General features: G+C 54.9%; 1 protein-coding gene across 2 annotated transcripts in view; it reads left to right on the forward strand.

Moving 5' to 3' along the window:
* The window catches only part of LOC119953306 (sodium-coupled monocarboxylate transporter 1-like), a 55,323-nt gene extending 37,337 nt beyond the window's left edge, over positions 1 to 17,986 (forward strand). For both annotated transcript variants that reach the window (XM_038777440.1, XM_038777438.1), the window contains exons 4-5: positions 4,691 to 4,830; positions 17,669 to 17,986. In XM_038777440.1, the coding sequence (XP_038633368.1) occupies positions 4,691 to 4,830; positions 17,669 to 17,785 (257 nt within the window). In that variant the 3' untranslated portion in view covers positions 17,786 to 17,986. The remainder of the gene's footprint in view (positions 1 to 4,690; positions 4,831 to 17,668) is intronic.
* The last annotated feature ends 3,505 nt before the right edge of the window (positions 17,987 to 21,491 follow it).

The raw sequence follows: 21,491 nt of genomic DNA on the forward strand, positions 1-21,491 counted from the left end.
AACCCTGTCCAACATGTACGAGGCACAAGTTAGGAGTGTAATGGAATACAATCGACGTGCCTGGATGAGTGCAGCTTCAGCAACACTCAAGAAGCTCAACACCATCCAGGACAAAGCAACCCGCTTGATTGTTCCTCGTTCCACAAACATTCAAACCCTCCACCGCCGACAAACAGTGGCAGCCGTGTGTACCATCTACAAGATACACTGCAGCAGATCACCAAGGCTCATTCGACAGCTCCTTTCTTCCAAATCCACTACCATCTAGAAGGATCCAAATCCACTACCATCTAGAAGGACAAGAGCAACAGATATCTGGGAACCTGACCGCCTGGAGGTTTCCCTCCCAAGTCACTCACCACCCTGACTTGGAAATATATTGCCGCTCCTTCATTATTGATGGGTGCAAATCTTGGAACTCCCTCCCTAACAGCACGATGGGTGTACCTACATATACCTCAAGGACTGCAGTGCTTCAGGAAGGCAACTCCAACTCACTACCACCTCCTGGAGGGCAACTAGAGATAGGCAATAAATGCTGGCTGATGCTTGATCAATAACTCCAGAAGCGAGACTGGATGACAATTGAAGGCTTTATTGGACTAGATGTTTTCCCCCAGCAACTAAGGTACAGAATGTAGCTGCTGGGGAGACACAGGCTCTTATACTCCGCCTTACTGGGCGGAACCAGCAGGCAGGCTTCACCAATGATATTGCTGTCTCAGGTACATCCCACACCAATGGTCTTACAGCATCAACCTGGGTTGAGGTTATGGTGGTACCCGGTATACATTAGTACAGTGTTTTGCCTCGTTACATGTCGCAACTATTTACAGTATTTATTTACATTCAAAACTAAGCAATTAGTCGATCGGGGGACCTGGTCGTCCTCTGCGAGTGTCGCAGTTTCGGCGGTGATGCAGGCGCTAGCTTGGGCATCCCTGGCTTCGGCTTCTTCGGCAGCTTCATCACCTCTAGATGGGACCGGTGGGAGGGCCGATCCACCTGGGAAGGGGGCAGTGTGGGGTGCGGGAGGGAGGGTGTGGTTGGGGGTGTGGGCGGGGTTCCAGCGGGCGCCAGGTCCCATAGGGAGACCGTATCCTGTCGGCCGCCGGGGTATGCCACGTAGGCATATTGAGGGTTAGTGTGAAGGAGGTGGACCCCCTCGACCAATGGGTCCGATTTGTGCGCCCGCACGTGTTTGCAGAGCAGGATGGGTCCAGGAGCTGTCAGCCAGGTTGGGAGCGAGGTCCCGGAGGAGGACTTCCTAGGGAAGACAAGGAGACGTCGTGAGGTGTTTGGTTGGTCATGGTACACAGCAGTGATCAGATGGAGTGGAGAGCATCCGGAAGGACCTCCTGCCAGCGGGAGACTGGGAGATTCCTGGACCGTAGGGCGTTCTTCCAGACCGTTCCGTTCACCCTCTCTACCTGCCCGTTTCCCCGGGGGTTGTAACTGGTCGTCCTGCTCGAGGCAATGCCCTTGCTGAGCAGGAATTGACGCAGTTCGTCGCTCATAAAGGAGGACCCCCTATCGCTGTGTATGTAGGCGGAGAAACTGAACAGTGTAAAGATAATGTGGAGGGCTTTTATGATGATGGCTGCGGTCATGTCGGGGCAGGGGATGGCGAATGGGAAGCGGGAGTACTCGTCAATCATGCTCAGGAAGTATGTGTTGCGGTCGGTGGAGGGGAAGGACCCTTTGAAGTCCATACTGAGGCATTCAAAGGGACGGGAAGCCTTTATCAGGTGCGCTTACTCTGGCCTGTAGAAGTGCGGCTTGCACTCCGCGCAGATTTGGCAGTTCCTGGTGGCGGTCCTGACCTCCTCGATGGAGTAGGGCAGGTTGCGGGTCTTGATGAAATGGACGAATCGAGTGACCCCCGGGTGGCAGAGGTCCTCGTGGAGCTCCCGGATTCGGTCCACTTGTGCGTTGGCACATGTGCCGAGGGATAGGGCATCAGGAGGCTCGTTTAGCTTCCCGGGACGATACAAGATCTCATAGTTGTAGGTGGAGAGCTCGATCCTCCACCGTAAGATCTTATCGTTCTTTATCTTGCCCTGCTGTGAATTATTGAATATGAAAGCAACTGACCGTTGGTTAGTGAGGAGCGTGAATCTCCTGCCGGCCAGGTAATGCCTCCAGAGCCGCACAGCTTCTACTATGGACTGGGCCTCCTTTTCAACGGAGGAATGGCGGATTTCTGAAGCATGGAGAAGGCCACGGGTCTGCCCGCTTGGTTGAGGGTGGCTGCCAGAGCTACGTCGGACGCATCGCTCTCGACTTGGAAGGGTAGGGATTCATCGATTGCGTGCATCGTGGCCTTTGCAATGTCCGCTTTGATGCGGCTGAAGGCCTGGCGGGCCTTTGCCGACGGGAAAAACCGTGGATTGAATTAATGGGTGGGCCTTGTCCGCATAGTTGGGGACCCACTGGGCATAATATGAAAAAAAATCCCAGGCAGCGTTTCAGGGCCTTGGAGCAGTGGGGGAGGGGAAACTCCATGAGAGGGCGCATGCTTTCGGGATCTGGGCCTATAACTCCATCATGCACTATGTAGCCGAGGATGGCTAGACGGTCAGTGCTGAACACGTCCTTGTTGTAGGTTAGATTAAGGATTTTTGCCATATGGAGGAAATTTCGGAGGTTGGTGTCGTGGTCCTGCTGGTCGTGGCCGCAGATGGTGACGTTATCGAGGTACGGAAACATGGCCCGCAAACCGTACCGGTCAACCATTCGGTCCATCTCCCATTGGAAGACCGAGACTCCGCACCCTTTGCAGGTGGAGGAGCGGGCCGGGCAGCAATGCCGGGGGTGCTTGGCTTGGCCGCAAAAATAGCAGCGGGGCCCCCCCCAGTGTTGCCTGGTGGTCGCGCAGCATGGGCTTGTGGGGGGATGGGCGATGCATCGGAGTCGGCCGCGGGGGGGGGGGTTCCACGCTGCCCAAGGGGCTGCCGCGCGTTCGGGGACGTACGCGCGGACGTTTCAGGAGGCCACATCCAGGGAGCTAGCAAGGCCATGTGCCTCCTTGAGGCCTAGTGTCTCTCTGTCTTGCAGCCGCTGGCGGATTTGGGAGGACAGCATACCTGCAACGAATGCGTCTCGGATCAAAGGTTCTGTGTGGTCGCTGGCTGAAACCTGTGGGCAGTCACAGTTCCTACCTAACACCAGGAGCGCACGGTAGAATTCCTCCAGCGATTCCCCCGGGATCTGTCGCCTTGTCGCTAGCAGATGTTGGGCGTAGAACTGGTTTACTGGCCGAACACAGTGTCCTTTCAGCAGTGTCATTGCGGCCTCGAAATCATCCGCATCCTCGATGAGGGCGTAGATCTCTGGGCTCACCCTCGAGTGAAGAACTTGCATCTTCTGGTTCTCTAGTGGCCGTCCTGCGGTACCCGTTGAAGCATGCCAGCCAGTGTTTGAAGGTTGCCGCTGAGTTTCGCACGTGGGGGCTGAGTTGCAGACACTCCGGCTTGATTCGGAGCTCCATTCTTTAAAATCTAGTCCAATAAATTGATGCTCGATCAATAACTCCAGAAGCGAGATTGGATGACAATTGAAGGCTTTATTGGACTAGATGTTTCTCCCAGCAGCGCAGGTACATCAGTCGGAGATCAGCAGTCGGAGGTCAGCAGTATCTCAGGATCCAGCTGGATTCCAGTAAGATGCTGAACCTCTGCACCAGGTTTACCCAGAACCTATGCAGTCGACAGGGTGTGGTTGTGATATTCAGAGGGGGATGTCAGCCACATTCCAGCAGGCCCATAGCCAATTGGAGGAGTCCCAGAGGCTATGGGCGCTGAAGATGGCGCCAGCAATGCGTGGCACCCAGATGAACACTGCTGGGCTGGCGATGCAGTGGAGAGCCTGCTGTTCAATGTGGCTCAGTCCGTGATGGCCATGGCTGAGGGCCTTGTAAGCATGTCCGACTCGCTGGGGGACTTGTCCCAGTTCCAGGTGGACCTTTCTGAGGCGCTGCGGAGCATGTAACACTGTCAGGTGAGCATTGCCAAGGCACTCCAGTGCATGTCCCGGACACAGATTGACTTTGGTGGGATACTCCACGTGCATGTACCAGTCACTGACGAGCATCGCTGAGGATGACCATGGTGCAGACATTGGGGAGCTGCCAGGGCTGGCACTGCCAGATGAATTGGGGGGCAGCCGGAGCTCAATCCAGCTTCCTCTCCGTCCCGATATGACACCCTGGGCCCAACGGGCTCCTGGAGCCACCCTATGAAGTGGCTGTGGCCATCAACTTTCAGAGGTCCCCCCCCCCACTCCCCAACAACCGCCGCACCTTGAAATCAGACCCTAGACAATGGTGGCAAGGTGGGGCATGTGCTGGCTGCAAGTGGGCCAGGTGCTCTAGCCTCAGAGGATGCCTGCCAGTGACATCGAAGCCCAAGGGATGCTCTAAGCAGCAGGTTGCCTTCACCCCTGATGTGCATCCTGGGAAACACCTCGACGCAGCAGTAGAGCACAGAAAGCTGAGCAGTTCGAGGATCACTAAGAGGACATGGGGGTGGGGGGTGGCGGGGACTGCATCATTGGGGACTAGGGGCAGTTGGGGACACATGTACAGCGCTAAAAAACATTGCACCCAAGAATTCTGACATGTTTTTTAAAAATCCCATGTTTTTGATGCTTCAATTTAGACTAATCTTTCAATTTCTGCTTATGGTTTCAGTGATTGGCTATCCAGCTGAAGTGTACAACACCGGATTGAATGTTCTGTTGCTCAACTTTACTTTTTTATTAACATCGATAATCACTTGCCTGATTTATATTCCACTCTTTTACAGACTAAACATTATTAGTACTTACGAGGTAAAACTACTTTTAGTTACTTTTTCGGTTACCAATTTTTCACCATTGTGCTTTCTCTTTCTTTAGCTCATATGGGATCTCAAAAGAGTCAGGGTTCAGTTGTAGGTTGAGATTGAAATTTATTGCAAAACTTGGTTAGCACAATTTCAAATATAAACAAGTGAAACAAAAGGCCCAGAGGGGCAAAAGAAAGAGAACAAAGAAGAGAGAACCACGCGCATAAAGGGTCAAGCTTTCATTGTACATTCATGTTTTGGTACCACCCCTTTGTCTCCCATTGGTTTAGCAATCCCGAATTATGACTCCATCTCAGCATCTTATACCTGCAATTAACACCTATTTTTTAAAAAAAAGTAATCTTCATAAAGTGTCACAAGTAGGCTTACATTAACACTGTAATGAAGTTACTGTGAAAAGCCGCTTGTCGCCACATTCCAACGCCTGTTCAGGTACACAGAGGGAGAATTCAGAATATCCAAATTACCTAACAGCACGTCTTTCGGGACTTGTGGGAAGAAACCAGAGCACCCGGAGGAAACCCACGCAGATATGGGGAGAACGTGCAGGCTCCGCACAGACAGTGACCCTAGTTGGGAATCGAACCCCCCCCCCCTCGCCCTTCCTTCCCCCCCCCTCGCCCTTCCTTCCCCCCCCCTCGCCCTTCCTCCCCCCCCCCTCGCCCTTCCTCCCCCCCCCCCCTCGCCCTTCCTCCCCCCCCCCTCGCCCTTCCTCCCCCCCCCCCCCCCCCCCCCGGGTTGCTGCTGAGACTGACCACCCTCTACCTCTCCGCCAGGAAATCGAGAAAAGGCTGCCACCGCCTGAAGAATCCTTGTACCGACCCCCTCAGGGCAAACTTAATCTTTTCCAGCCTGATGAATCCGGCCATGTCATTGATCCAGGCCTCCGGGCTCGGGGGCTTCGCGTCCCTCCACTGTAAGAGAATCCTACGCCGGACTACTAGAGACGCAAAGGCCAGTGTACCGGCCTGTCTCGCCTCCTGCACACCGGGCTCCGATGCTACCCCAAAGATCGGGAGCCCCCAGCCCGGCTCCACCCTGGAACCGACCACCTTGGACAAAGTCCCCGCCACCCCCTCCCAAAACCCGTCCAACGCCGGACATGCCCAAAACATATGGGTGTGGTTCGCCGGGCCTCCCGAACACCTCCCGCACCTGTCTTTCCCCCCAAAGAACCGGCTCATCCTGGCCCCAGTCATGTGCGCCCCATGCAGCACCTTCAGCTGAATTAAGCTGAGCCGTGCGCAAGAAGAGGACGAGTTCACCCTCCCCGGGGCATCCGCCCACGTCCTGTCGTCAATCTCTTCCCCTAGTTCCTCCTCCCACTTTGCTTTCAGCTCCTCCACCGAGGCCTCCTCCTCTTCCTGCATCATCTGATAAATCGCTGAGATCCTCTCCTCACCGACCCACGTCCCCGAGAGCACCCTATCCTGCACCCCCCTAGGCGGCAGCAGCGGGAACTCCGCCACCTGCCGCTTAACAAACGGTCTAATCTGCATATACCTGAAAGCATTCCCAGGGGGGAGGCCCCACTTCCCCTCCAACTCCTCTAAAGTCGCAAACTTCCCGTCGAGGAAAAGGTCCCCCATCTGCCTGATCCCTGCCCTATGCCAACTCATAAACCCACCATCCATTCTCCCTGGTGCAAACCAGTGATTGCCCTGTATCGGGGCCCACACTGAGCCCTTCACTTCCCCCCTGTGCCACCTCCACTGCCCCCAAATTTTGAGGGACGCCACCACCACCGGACTCGTGGAATATCTTGCCGGGGGGAGCGGAAGCGGGGCCGTCACCAATGCCCCCAAACTCGTACCCACACAGGACGCCACCTCCAGCCTCTTCCATGCAGCACCCTCCCCCTCCATCACCCACCTGCGGATCATTGCCACATTCGCAGCCCAGTAATACCCACACAGATTGGGCAGCGCTAAACTGCCTGCCTCCCTTCTTCGCTCCAGGAATACCCTCCTTACTCTCGGGGCCTTCCGCGCCCACACAAACCCCAGAATACTCTTATTCACCCTTTTCGGAATCAATATGGGGAGGCACTGGAAAAGAAACAAAAACCTCGGGAGCACCGTCATTTTAACCGACTGGACCCTGCCCGCCAACGAAAGCGGCAACGTGTCCCACCTTCTGAACTCTTCCTCCATATGTTCCACCAGCCTCGAAAAGTTAAGCCTGTGCAGGGCTCGCCAGTTCCTAGCTATCTGTACCCCAAGGTATCTAAAGCTCTTCTCCGCCCTCTTCAATGGGAGCTCCCCTATCTCCCTCTCCTGGTCCCCCAGGTGCAACACAAACAGCTCGCTTTTCCCCACATTGAGCTTGTAGCCCGAAAAGTCCCCAAACTCCCCAAGTATCTTCAACACCTCTGGCATCCCCCAACCGGATCCGCGACGTACAACAGTAAATCGTCTGCGTACAGCGACAACCGGCGCTCCTCTCCCCCCCTGCACAATCCCCCTCCAGTTCTTCAAATCCCTCAGCGCCATGGCCAAGGGCTCAATCGCCAACGCGAAGAGCAGGGGAGACAAGGGGCACCCCTGCCTCGTCCCCCGGGAAAGCCGGAAGTCCTCCGACCTCCTCCCGTTCGTCACCACAGTCACCACCAGGGAGCAATACAGCAACCTCACCCAGCTGGTGAATCCCTCACCAAACCCAAACCTCCTCAGCACTTCCGACAGGTAACTCCACTCCACCCTGTCAAAAGCTTTCTACACATCCATCGATGCTACTATTTGCGCCTCCCCAGCCACCGGCGCCATCATCAGAACATTAAGAAGCCGCCGTACGTTGACATTCAGCTGCCTCCCCTTCACAAACCCCGTTTGGTCCTCATGGATGACCATCGGGACCACATTTTCCACCCTTCTGGACAGTACCTTTGCCAACAACTTTGCGTCCACGTTAAGGAGAGAGATCGGCCTATAGGACCCACACTGGAGGGGGTCCTTGTCCTGCTTCAGGATCAAAGAGATGATTGCCCTAGACATCGTCGGGGGCAGAGCCCCCCCCTCCCTCGCCTCGTTCAGGGTCCTTAGAAGCAGCGGGCCCAGCAGATCTGAAAACGTCTTTTTGTGACCGTATTTGTGGAGCTGTTTGTTATTGGGAGGGGTGGGTGAAAAAGGGAAAAAAACTGTACAGACTGTACAGTTGATTGCTGGGAAATATGTTTTACGGGGTGTTTATTTGCTGGATCCTGTTTTGATACATGTTTATAATAAAATACATTGAAAAAAAAAGGGGGGCTCTGAAACACCACAATCTCTCACTACGCGGAGCAGTTTCGGTGAGCGGAGTTCCCAGTACACAAAATGGGGTTATGTACATTCCCCACTGAGGCTCCTTATCTAAAGCAAGCGGTATTTTATTGCCATGTGATACTCGCCGCTGTGAGCGCAGTTCGCGGCTAAATGTGCTCGCTATGGGACTTTGTTCCCTTTTAGTTAAATCACGCCCCTTGTTTCAGTTCACCTTCTGATTATACTCTCTGAACTGTTTGGTAAGACACTGCTATCTAACTACAAGATATATATTTTACGTGAACTGAGATGCTTGACTTCTGCTCACAATAACACACAACTAATGCTGCATTTCTCAAAAATGCCTGATAATCCTCCCAGTAATTATACAAGCTAATTAACTCCACAGGGAATCTCCTTAATCCAAACAACATTCCATTAGCTCAAGATTTTTGCAATGCTTTAATTGCACCTCTGGCTGCAAAACCTAAAGGGCTGGATTCTCCGTTTCTGTGTGTTGACACCAGCGGAAGAGGTGTGGCATTTTACGACAGAAAAAATGGCATAACAGCTGCATCAAATCAGCTACTTTAAATGGGCTAGCACCGTCGCCACGTGGAACGCAATCAATTCCATGGAAAACGGTGCTGGATTCGCCGGGTCCGCGATTGGCACTCACGAGGTTCACACGCCGCAGCCGCACTGAAACGGTCCTTCTCCCCACACACATCGTCCTAGCCAACAAGATGGCTGGACGAAGAGCAGTGCCCCGTGATAGGAATCGACTATTTTCTGATAGGTAAAAGAAGGCTATTTAGTGTAAATATTAAGCCCCAGTTTTAATACCCATTTTAAAATGAGGATTTCATCACACATAACCTCAGGTCATGATAAAACATAGCTTCAACAGAGACACAAAAAACCTGACATATGCATACACTAATTGGAGATAAAAACAACACTTTTACTTAGAAAAGATGAAAAAGCTATTGTTCTAACAAACATATTTTCAAAGACAGTTTGACATTAAAACATGAGCTGTACATGTAATCAGATCAAGAATGAAGCAGGCACCATAGCAACATGAAGACACTATTGTTCATAATGTGGATAAAGCGAAGTCAACAGAAAACCAGTAGAAACTAGTCTTGATAATAGCACAGAATCGCATTCCATAACATACACAAATATTCAAACATGAAACATTCAGAACTTATGTTGTACATTAAAGATTGACAGCTAACCATCGAATCAAATCCATTTGATTCTAACCCAAACCAATTAGGACGACATAGAGGTGAAATGAAATGAAATGAAAATCATTTATTGTCACAAGTAGGCTTCAAATGAAGTTACTGTGAAAAGTCCCTAGTCGCCACATTCCGGCGCCTGTTCGGGGAGGCTGGTACGGGAATTGAACCCGTGCTGCTGGCCTTGTTTGGCATTACAAACCAGCTGTTTAGCCCACTGTGCTAAACCAGCCACTGTGTAGATACATGGCTCAAGACAGATAAGATTTCCTATAGACGTGATGGTCCGTAAGGTCATCTTTATCCGGGATCATCCTATACTTTGATCTAAACTGTTCGCTATCTCTATTTTTCATACTTTCACTTTTCCACGCTTGAAGTAAATGCAAGGGGCGCGATTCTCCGCAAATGCGGAGAGTTGTAAAGGCTGCCGTGAAACTGGCCGTGTTTCACGGCAGCCTCCGCGCCCCCTCCTGGTACCCGATTCTGCCCCCCCAGGCGGGGCTAGCAGCGCGGACACGCGAAGCACGGCATCGCGGGCTTAGCGGCCGTCGCTAAGCTCGCGCGCCAAGCGTCACGGCGGCTGACGCGCACGATGACGTCAGCCGCGCATGCACGGATTGGACGGCTCCAACCCGCGCATGCGCGGATGACGTCATCACGCATATGCGCGGGCCGTCATGCCCCTCAGCCGCCCCGCGGACTGATCCTGCGGGGCGGCGGAGGAACAAAGAGTGCCCGGGTATCGGACCCGCTGCCCGCGATCGGTGGGCCCAATCGGTGCCATGGTTGTCCGGAACGGCACTTTGCGGCCGTTTTCACGAACGGTTAGAGCAGGTGTGTTTGCGTTCGTGAAAACGGCCGTAAAGGCCTGGGAACTCAGCCCATCGGCCAGGGGAGAATCGCTGTTCGCCGTAAAAAACGGGGAGGAGCGATTCGTGTCGTGGGGCGGCCGTGGGGGTGGGGGGGGGGGGGGGGGGAAGAATAGCGGGAGGTCGGGAAAAATGTCGGGAAGGCCCTCCCGCTATTCTCCGACCCGTCGTGGGCAGTGGAGAATCGCGCCCAAGCTGTTTTGCCGTAAGCAAGAAACCATTTCTGTATCATTTTGAAAGTTAAATTGTGTACAAGTTACTTCTCTTTAAGTCCTTTTGCTAGCCGGACTTTATTGAGAATAGATTTAAGTTTCTCCTAATTGTAATCAAATAGAGACAATAAAGATTCTTGTTTGCATCCGAGAAGTTTAACTCAAATTTCAACTGAGTTTTAGTGTTGCAAGACCTCACTAATTCCGCAAGGTAAATCTCATCACCACGGTTCAGGGTCGCTGAGCTGGACACCTTCCTGGATGCGTGGAGGAGAGAAGGATGACCCAATACCCCGGCCCGAGAGGAAGGCCGGCAGGCACCGCTGTTCGCTGTGCCTGGGCACAGGTGGGAGAGGTGGTCAGCGCCGTGGGAACGTCGTCTGGACTGACATGCAGTGTCAGAAGAAACTGCACAACCTTTTCAGAGCTCAGATTGGAGGATGGAACTGACATTCCATCACAGCTGTCTCCTACACATCACCTCGGTTGGGCACATTAGTGAGGAGGCTCCTGGGGCACTATCTGATGCGCACCACACATTCACATCTGGCACAGCAGGTGGAGGTCGGAGCAGCTGAGGGCGAACTGTCGGAAGGCAGGTCGGCCCCAGGAACCAGCTGTCATTCAGGTAGGTCCCGGGCTGAAGGACCTGTTTATCGACGGAAGGTTTGCGAGCCTGGGGGAGTTGGAGGAGAAATTTGGGCTCCCGCCGGGAAACATGTTTAGATATCTGCAGGTAAAGGCATTTGCTAGACGGCAGGGGGAGGGATTCCCTGCGCTCCCCGCGAAGGGGGTGAGTGACAGGGTGCTCTCGGGGGTCGGGGAGAGGAAGATATCCGATATCTACAAGCTTATGCAGGAGGTGGAAGAGGCGTCAGTAGAGGAGCTGAAAACGAAGTGGGAGGGGGAACTGGGGGAACAGATCGAAGACGGGACATGGGCTGATGCCCTGGAGAGGGTAAATTCTTCCTCCTCGTGTGCGCGGCTTAGCCTCATCCAATTCAAGGTGCTGCATAGGGCCCACATGACTGGGACGAGGATGAGTAGGTTCTTTGGGGGTGAAGATAGGTGTGCCAGGTGCTCGGGGAGTCCAGCGAACCATGCCCATATGTTCTGGGCATGCCCGGCATTGGAGGAGTTCTGGAAGGGGGTGGCGAGGACGGTGTCAAGGGTGGTGGGATCCAGGGTCAAGCCAGGATGGGGAATTGCGATCTTTGGGGTTGGGGTAGAGCCGGGAGTGCAGGAGGCGAAAGAGGCCGGTGTGCTGGCCTTTGCGTCCCTAGTAGCCCGGCGAAGGATTTTGCTACAGTGGAAGGACGCGAGGCCCCCAAGCGTGGAGACCTGGATCAATGACATGGCGGGCTTCATTAAGCTTGAGAAGGTTAAATTCGCCCTGAGAGGATCGGTGCAAGGGTTCTTTAAACGGTGGCAACCTTTCCTCGACTTTCTGGCTCAACGATAGGGTACTGGGACAGTAGCAGCAGCAACCCGGTGGGGGGGGGGGGGGGGGGACGTTGATTATGTTGGCTTATTTTATTTAAATTTGATTTATCTAATTTTAATTTATGGTTAAGTTTTCTTGTTTGGGGGGGGGGTGGGGGAATGTGATACATGTGAGGTTACGGTATGGGGGGAATTGTGGGTGTTATGGAGCTGTTAGTTGCATATTACTGCTTTTGGCTATACTTGTTATATTTTCTGTAAAAAATTCCAATAAAAATTATTTTTAAAAAAAAGGTAGGTCCCGGGCTTCTGGAACATCCAGTCCCAGCCACAGTGCTGATGTAGTCAGAGAGCCAGGGACCACAAGAGAGGATGTCGGCGAGTCTCCAGCACCTGCAGGCGCAGGTGGAGGAGTCGATCCGCGTGCAGGAGCAGGGTGTGGCGCCGGCCATGTGTGCCACCAGTTATGGTGGCGTCTGTGGTGGAGGCATTGGTGACGTCGGTTTTGGCTATGGATCAGTGTGTCCAAAGCCTGGGGCACTGTATGCAGGCAGGGCCGCAGCCCAGGACAGAGCTACCCTCTCACAAGCAGTCATGTGCCAGAGCCACCTGGACTTGCAGCGGCGCTCCTCAGCATGGCCCAGTCACAGCAGGCCATGGCTGAGAACATCGGTGGAATTGCCCAGGCGCTGGCCAGTGTCGAGCAGACACAGAGAGTGGTGGCCCAGACCCAGGGGGAGGTGGCCCAGTCCCTGGCTGCTGCGGCACGCGCACCGTGATGTGGTGCTGTCCCAGACAGAGATGGTTCACTCCCTGTGCTCCATGGCTGCGAGCGTGCAGACCCTTGTCGAAACCAGAGTGGGCCTCCAGGACTGGCAGTACCAGGTAACGGCGGGGCCTCAGGGGATGGCTCCGCTTGTAACCTCGTCCAATGGAGTAGCCCGGGGGCCATCGGGCAACCCAAGGAGGAGATGATGGGGTCGGACCCCCCGCCCCCCCCCTCCTCCGGCCTCCTCCTGTCCCTGGGGCATCTGGTGGGCAGCGAGCAGGACAGGGCGGCACCATGCCATCTGGAACACCCGAGCAGCGGCCGGGCCCATCCAGGCCGGGTCGCCCCAGGATACGCGCGCCAGTGGGGACCGTTGACGCAGGGCAGTAGTCGCAACAGCCTGCCTCCACTCCTGCTGTACCGTCTGGGGAACCACCTTGGCATAGTGTTAGGGCCCGTAAGGCCAGAAAGTTAGGTTGGCACGGGTACAAGGCACAGTTCAGTTATAGCGGTTAGGGCACAGACTGTATATATTTCTTCACATTAAACACCTGTTAACATCTTTGAAAGCCGCCTCTGTGCTCTGTCTGTGAACACTGTTAAATCCTGCCTCGGTGCTCTGATTGATGGGTGTGGGGTGGGCTACTCCGGGCTGGCCAGGGGGAGTGGGTGGGGGGGGGGGGGGGGGGACCAGTGCATGCACTGTGGGAGGACTGTGCACCCCCAACTTGCGGAGCACCAGAGCTCATTGCAAAGCGGGTTGTCATCATTCTCCATCTCATGGACCAGACCTGCTGTTACTACCAACCCAGGACCCCCAGCCCATAGCTCTGCAGGTATCTACAACGGAGGGGTGTGCAAATGGGTGGTCTGGCGGTGTGGGAAGTGAGGGGGATGTGGGTCCGGGATGTGGTGTCCGTGCCCCTGGCCAGCAACCTCCCCTACCTTACTCCCTCCTAGCTGTTGAACCTGGAGTCAATCAGAGCGTCCCGTGTGCGCTGGCTCTGGCGCACACGTAGTGCGGACTCCCCTGACTGCCCGGGCCTCATGTTCTGCTAACCCCCCTCTCCCACATCGTTCTCATCGGACGAGGCCTGCCCTTCCTCCTCATTCTCCTCCTCCAGCACATCGCCCCTCTGCTGCGTGATGCTGTGGAGGATGCAGCAGGCCAGCACGATGTGGGCGACCCTCCTAGCCTCGTACTGGAGGGCCCACCCAGAGCAGTACAGGCACCTGAAGAGCATTTTCAGGATGCCGAAGCACTGCTCAATTACACTCCTGGTCGCTGTATGGGCGTCGTTGTAGCGGGTCTCCACGTCAGTCTGTCGCCTATGGATTGATGTCACGGGCGCAGCGGATAACCCCTGCCGCCCAGGAGCCAACCCCTCAGCCGACGGTAGGGGGGCGGGGTGTCCATTGAACATGTCAAGGACTGCCGAGTTTGCCAGGATGACACATTGTCCGGGTATCGGGCACAGAGGTGTACACTGTGCAGCTGATGGTCACAGACCAGCTGGATGTTCATTGAGTGGTACCCCTTTCAGTTCGTGTACAGCGGCCTGTTATCCGCCGGTGCCCATAGGGCGACATGCATCCTGTATATCATCCCCTGGATGCAGGGCATCCTGGTGATGGTGGCGAACCCCGCTGCCCGGCATCCTGGTAGGCTCGGTCCCCATGGACATAGATACACTGCTCCGCCTGGGCATATAGAACCTGCGTGATGGCTTGGATGCACCTGTGTGCAAGGTCTGTGAGATCCCGCACTGGTTCCCACTCGGCGAATGGAAGGACCCCGTCGTGTAGACATTCAGGGTGGTCACCTGACGGTCTCCGGGAGCGGGTGTCCTCCCCCCATTCCCCCAGGGTGCTAGGTGGGCTATCATCTGGCAGATATGTCACACGGCCTCTGCTCATCCTGAGTCTCCGACGGCATGCCCGGTCCGGCAGGTCCTCGAATGACAGGCGGGGCCGGTACACGAGGCCTCACGCGGCGCTTCCTTGGCACCCCCTCCTCCTCGGCCTGTTGGGCAGCGGCCCACCAGCCTGTGCGGCCGCCAACTGCCCCTCTGCAACCCGGTCCTCTGCAGCCCGGTCCTCTGCAGCCCGGTCCTCTGCAGCCCGGTCCTCTGCAGCCCGGTCCTCTGCAGCCCGGTCCTCTGCAGCCCGGTCCTCTGCTGGCCTCTCTGCTGCTGCCCACTCCGCTGCTGCAGCATTCCGCTCCTCTCCGAGCGGCATCTGCTCATGGTGGCCACCATTGCTGGCTGAACACCAAACGCCCTTCTCTGCAGGGTGTGAAATGCCAACATGTTAGCAAGGCGCATATTCCCAACTGCGTTCGATGGTCTACACGGTGGGCAGTACCGGCTCCACCCATGCATGTCCCTCCCCCAGCCACACACCCTGCCCCATCGGTGTCCGGCACCATCGGTGCCTCTGGTCCTGGCGCCCATCCCTACTGCCAGTGGTACCATTGGCTGGCACTGCCCTCATTGGGGGATGCCGTGGGTGTGGCCCTGGATGGTCCGCTGGTGGGTGGTGGCCGGCTGAGCGGGGTGTTTGGGGCCGGGGGGTGCGCGCTGTGGTGCGGATGGTAAGTGCGGGGGTGGGCACACCCATACGGACGGTGTAGAACCAGGGGCCGAGGTGGGTGGTCAGTGGGTGCACAGCAAGGTGGCTGCCGTAATGGCGGTTGTTGCCTGAGCACCACCCCAATCCTGAGGTGGTGGTGGGGGTGGTAGGGGAACTCGACCTGTTCCCCCCCCCCCCCCCCCGCGCAGCCAGCATGGCCGGTGTCCGGGCCGGCTGCCCGCCGTCACTCCACTCCATTTCCTGTCTCCTCTCTCACTCTCGCTCAGCAGCCAGAACCTACCTTCACGATTGTTGAAACCGCAAGTGAATCACGCCGTCGGGAACTCAGCCCATTGGAGGCGGTGAATCTCAGAGGCCCTGGAGAATGGGGTGTCAGGCCCACTAATTTACGCCATTTGTGGGGTGCTAGAGCATCACGATTTGGCGTCAATCCTGCGCCTACTTTATTTTGTTGTTGGAAGCTATTCTCCGCCCAATCTCGTTTCGCGATTTTGCCGTCAGCACGCGGAGAATCCCACCCATAAGATTCTTTAAGGGGTAATTTTTAAAGGGGGTAAAGAGGGGTGTTATAACCTGCCTGCTTACCATTGGCTGGGGACTAATGGAAATCCCACAATCCTTTGGGAGTATGAGCTTCCCCAATGAGGGGGGCGGAGAAACCATTAGCAGATTCCCTGCATAAATGAAGCTGGCCAGTTTGGAACTGGTTGGAGGAGAGTGAGCAGCAAAGGAGTTGCTGGTGTGGCGTATATATGGTATTGTCAATAAATGTTATTTCTTTCTATCCTTCAACTTGTGCTGGATTCTTTGTGGCCCTCACAAAAAGGGGAAACGGAATGGATTTGCTGAAGAGCTGCTGCAGAACAGGGTGGATATATTTCAAACACTGTGGGTGAAATCTTCCGGCTGTTCATGCTGGTGGAATCTTCTGGTCCTGCCAATAGCGCAGCTCTGCCGTCGGGAAAATCCCGTTGACAGCTGTAGGAGCAGAAGATTCTGCCACCGGCGGGCTGTCTCCTGCCACCAAGAACCATGCTGCGAGAGGGGTCAGAGAATCTCTCCTTTGTTTCATCACTTTACTGTTTTGCTGGTGGTGGATGCTTTTCTCAGAAACATTTGCCTCACTAAAACAGACTAGAAGTGGTAGTGTTGTAGGGCTGGTTTAGCACAGTGGGATAACCAGCTGGCTTGAAATTCAAAACAAGGCAGCAGCGTGGGTTCAATTCTCGTATTGACCTCCCCAAACAGGTGCTGGAATGTGGTGACTAGGGGCTTTTCACAGTAACTTCATTGAAGCCTACTTGTGACAATAAGCGATTATTATTAGTCAAGGCTTAAGCAACCAATCTTTGTTATGCTTCAGGGGATTACCCAATAAGGAGAGATTGAGGGTTAATTAAACCCATATTGCCTGGAGTTAAGAAGGAAGAGAGGTGTCTAATTGACTTGCACATCCCATTTCTTATGGTGTAGGGTGGCCTTTTGACACACACAACACGCATGCACACACATGACCAAGACTGAATACTTACAATGGAAGGTTGAAACAACAAGATTCAAACAACAAATTCAAGCTAATTTAACAATTTCGGATTTAAAGGGTGATTTAAAGTTTCTACATGAAGGTCAGAGAAGTGTTAAAACTGCTCCTGGACCATAATAAACCTTCTAAACCTACCTGACTCGGTCCTTAATGGCCCCGGCTGCTGTTTCTTACAGATCTGTATGACAGGAAAGCCATTTCTGTTCCCCTGCTCAGGCCCCAGGTTAAAATAGCAGATCAGGCTCTGTGACATCATTTGCATATTTAAAGTGGACCATGCTGGCTTGGGACCGATATCCTTGTCACCTGTGATTTTAAAATTATCGGGTCATATCTGGGTGGGGAAAGGTTGTATTGGTCCCTGCTCCATTTCACATAAGAAGCATATCTTGAAGCAACCCGAAAGAGTCCTTTTAAAAAGCATTTGGAAGAAAAATAAATGCGCAGAGAGGAAGAGGGACAGAAAGAGAAGCTGAGTGATGGAGAAATGGGAAAGTCAAGTGAAGAAAGAAGGGAGGAAACCAAAGGTGAAGACGGGCAGAGAGACATTCCACAGAAGGCAATTGACGTTTCAACAGGTTTTAACCCATCAAAAAGCAGTTTACTTAAAAATGACCCATTCATTCATTGCACAAAATGAATCTTACTCCTGTTCCAAAAGATTGGCACTGGCAGGGGAGCATAACTAAGGCCAATTAGAACTCAAAAAATATCACCATCAGATTCAAGGTTCATGCTGTGCTCGGACTATTGAATTGTTAACAATCAGCTCAATAGGGCCTTAACAGACAGGCTCGTTCAGAGGTAGAACTATTTTATAGTCGTTTAAAAGTTCAGTTAGAAACTCTTAAGAAGGTTCAAATTCTGACATGTTTCTGTTTTTCCTTCCCCCACACAGTATATTAATCGGAGATTTGGACGGGTGGTGAGATATCAAATCGTTTGTTCCTTCATGGCATACATGGTAAGTTCAAAGAAAGATTTAAGAATATATTTCATTTATTCGTGCTTGTGACAGAATAACTTAAAACGCGGTTTTCAATAAAAGGAGATAGAACATCAGGGGCTGGATTCTCCGAGAAATTGTGCCGAAATTGCGAAACGCGATCGGCCGGAGAATCGGCTCCGATGCCGAAATCGGGTTTGACACCGGTTTCACCTCCCAACACAACAAAATTGCGGCGCCCACCGCGCGGCCCGGAGAATCGCTTCAAGTGCCCCAATGACCGATTCTCCGGGGCCTCAGCGATCCTGTGGCCCGGATTTCCCGCTGCCCTGCTTGCAGCCCTTTGGCAGTGTCAGCGCAGGCGGCTCAGAGAGGAGGCAGAGTCTGCAGCTGAGCAGCGGGCTGCAGAGGGGCAGGTGCCAGCCGTTGAGGCTGGAGGGCTGTGGTGAATGTATTGCATTAACCATTTACCATGCATGTAACTGTATCATGCTGTTGCCCATGAGGGCTCCACCTACGGACCATTGTAAGGTATTACCTGTGATGTATCATGTTGGTGCCTTTGTGGGCTCTGCCCCTGGCTCCTCCCCTTGAGGGGAGGTATAAAGAGCAGTAGCCCTGTAGGCGGCTCTCAGTAGCAGAGCAGTCGCAGGCAGGTACTGTTCTTGTCGCTTAAAGCCACAGTTTACTTCTACTCCTTGTTTTGTGTGAATTGATGGTCGCATCAAGGGCCACCTGCCCGACAGGCCGAGGAGGAGGAGGAACAAGATGAGGAGGAACAAGACAAGGAGGTGGAGGAGGTGGTGGTGGTGTCAACGAGGCACCTCATGAGGCCCTGCGTGTACTGGCGCCGCATGCCCTTTGAGGAACTCCCAGACCGGGCATGCAGGAGGAGGCTGCGGATGAGGCTGGAAACCGTCAGACATATCTGCCACATGACAGCATACCTGGCGTGGGGAGGACACCCGCTACCGGTGGCCGTCAAGCTCTATGCGACGGGGCTGTTCCAGTCGCCGGTGTTGGGACCTCTCCGGCATCTCCCAGGCATCAGTGCACAGGTGCATCCGCAGCATCACTGATGCCCTGTATGCCCTTGCAGACAGGTACATCCAGTTCCCCATGGACTGCGCCCACCAGGATGCCCGGGCAGTGGGGTTCGCTACCGTCGCCAGGATGCCCCAGGTCCAGGAGGTAATCAATGGGGTGCATGCCACCCTGCGGCCACCTGCGGATAATAGGATGCTGTTCAAACCGAAAGGGGTACCACTCCATGAACATTCAGGTGGTCTGTGACCATCAGATGATGATCCTGCACGTCTGCGCCCGGAACACGGGCAGTGTGCATGAGTCGTTGGTGTTGGCGCAATCATTGATCCCCGGCATGTTCGAGGGATGCCCCCCCCGTCTGCAGGGCTGGTTGCTGGGCGGCAGGGGTTACCCATTGCAGTCGTGGCTGATGACGCCTATACGTAGGCCACAGAGCGACGTGGAGAACTGCTACAATGATGCCCATTGTGCGACCAGGGGTGTGGTGGAGAGGTGTTTTGGGGTGCTGAAGATGCGTTTCAGGTGCCTAAACCGCTCTGGTGGGTCCCTCCAGTACGAGGCAAGGAGGGTCCGCCGCATTATTGTGGTCTGCTGCATCCTCCACAATATAGCCCAGCAGAGGGGCAATGTGCTGGAGGAGGATGAGGGGCAACCACAAGCCCCGTCTGACGAGGAGGGTGAGGGGAAGGGGGACAATGGGCAGGACATGGGGGCTGGTCACGCACGGGAAGCCTCATTACAGCATCGGCAGGGTCAGCGAGCACGGGATGCACTAGCGGCACACGTTTCACCAACTGGGAACTGGATGATGGGGACGGTCGGGTGAGGGGGACTGCACGGCCCACCCACTGGGCCTCATTCGTCCATCACCCCTCACCCACAGTGGCCATCACTAACTGCCCTGTTGTGTTATGTACTCTGGGATAACTTTAATAACTATGATAACTGGATGCAGCTTTAACCAAAAGATAATCTCGACCTTGAAGTTAGTTTGATCTGATTTATTGAACCAGTAGCACAGTTCCTGTTCTGTGTTCATTTGCTGCCTGTCTGTGTCTGCCTGTATATCATTATCTGCACGCCCCACCCCCACACCCATCAGACAGAGCACAGACGTGGCTTTCAAAGGTGTTAACAGGTGTTTACCATGAAGAGGTATATACAGTCTGTGCCCCAGCCCCTATAACTAAACTGTACCCTGCACCCATGCCAACTTAATTGGTGTCTAGCTTTCTGGCCTTACGGGCCCTCACAATACGCCTAAGTTGTTCCCCAGACAGTGCAGCAGGAGTGGAGGTGGACTGCTGAGACTCCTGCCCTGCGACTAGGGTCCCCATTGGCGCACGATTCCTGGGGCGGTGCCGCCCTGTTCAGCCCGCTGCCTACCTGATGCATCAGGGACAGGAGGAGGAAAGTCCAAGGTGCTGTGGTGTTCCGGGACCTCCCCTGCAGGAGTCACCGGCACGGGCCCCAACACCTCCTCCTCCCTCGGGGTGCCCGGTGGCCCCTGGGCTTCTCCATGGGACGGGGGTGCGAGTGGAGCCAAACCCCAAGGCTCCCCCGACACCTGGCGCAGTCAGTCCTGGATACCCACTCTCGTATCGACCAGGGTCTGTATGTTTGCGGCCATGGAGCATAGCGACAGACAGTCCCTGTCTGGGACCGGGCCATCGCCCTCTGTGTCTGTGCGACCCGGCCAGCACCTGGGCAATGGCGCCGATGTTCTCAGCCATGGCCTGCTGTGACAGGGCAACGCTGAGGAGCGCCACTGCAATCTGCAGCTGGCACTGGCACATTACTGCCTGTGAGTGGGCAGCCTTCCCCTGGGCCACAGCCCCCGCCTGCACAGAATGCCCCCGGTCTTGCAAAACCTGACCCATGTCTGACACCGTCGCCCCTATTGCCTCCACCATGGACGCCCCCCATGTAATTTCGGCCTGGGTGGCATGCATGATTGTCACTACTCCCTGCTCCTGCAGGCGGATGGACTCCTCCGCCTGCATCTGCAGGTGCTGGAAACCGGCCGTCTCTATTCCCTGGGTCTCTGACTGCACCTGCACAATGGGTGGGAATGGATATTCCAGGGGCTCGGGACCCTGCGGGGCAGCTGGTTGCTGAGGCTGGGCTGCCCTCCGACCGTCCGGCCCCCTCGGCTGCTCCTAACTCCACCTGCTGTACCGGCTGTGTGGTGCGCACCAATGAGTGTGCCAGATGCCCCTCCACTAAATTGCCCAACCGAGGTGATAGTCTCTGAGATGGTGACTGCTGTACGTGATAGCTGTGCCAGAACATCAATGTGCTCATTGGACCCGAAGTCCGGGTCTCCTGGGCCTTGGTGTCATGTGTGTTTGTCCCGTGTGTCTGTGCCCTGGGTCGTAGTGTCCTGTGTTTTTGTCCACTGGGTCGTGGAAGTCTGTGTGTCTGTCTCCTGTATGTCTGTCCCCTGTGTTTCTGTCCCCTGGATTGTGGTGTCCTGGGTCGTCTCGGGCAGAGGACTGGTGTTCCGGCTGCTCCTCTCCCCGATGGTTCTTGGTTTCTTGGGGGCACCGGACCTGGCACTGGCTGTGTGGGGGGGGGGGGGGGGGGGGGGGGGGGGGGGGGGGGGGGGGGGGGGGGGGAGCCCCGGATGGGCCGGACCCAACACCGGCTGGTCCTGTAAGACTCAAGACAGCATGTATGGTTAGACAGGCAGACGGGGGTGAGGCGTGAGGGCTGTTGGTGTGAGGGG

Source organism: Scyliorhinus canicula, chromosome 18 (assembly GCF_902713615.1).
Source record: "Scyliorhinus canicula chromosome 18, sScyCan1.1, whole genome shotgun sequence".
NCBI lineage: Eukaryota > Metazoa > Chordata > Chondrichthyes > Carcharhiniformes > Scyliorhinidae > Scyliorhinus > Scyliorhinus canicula.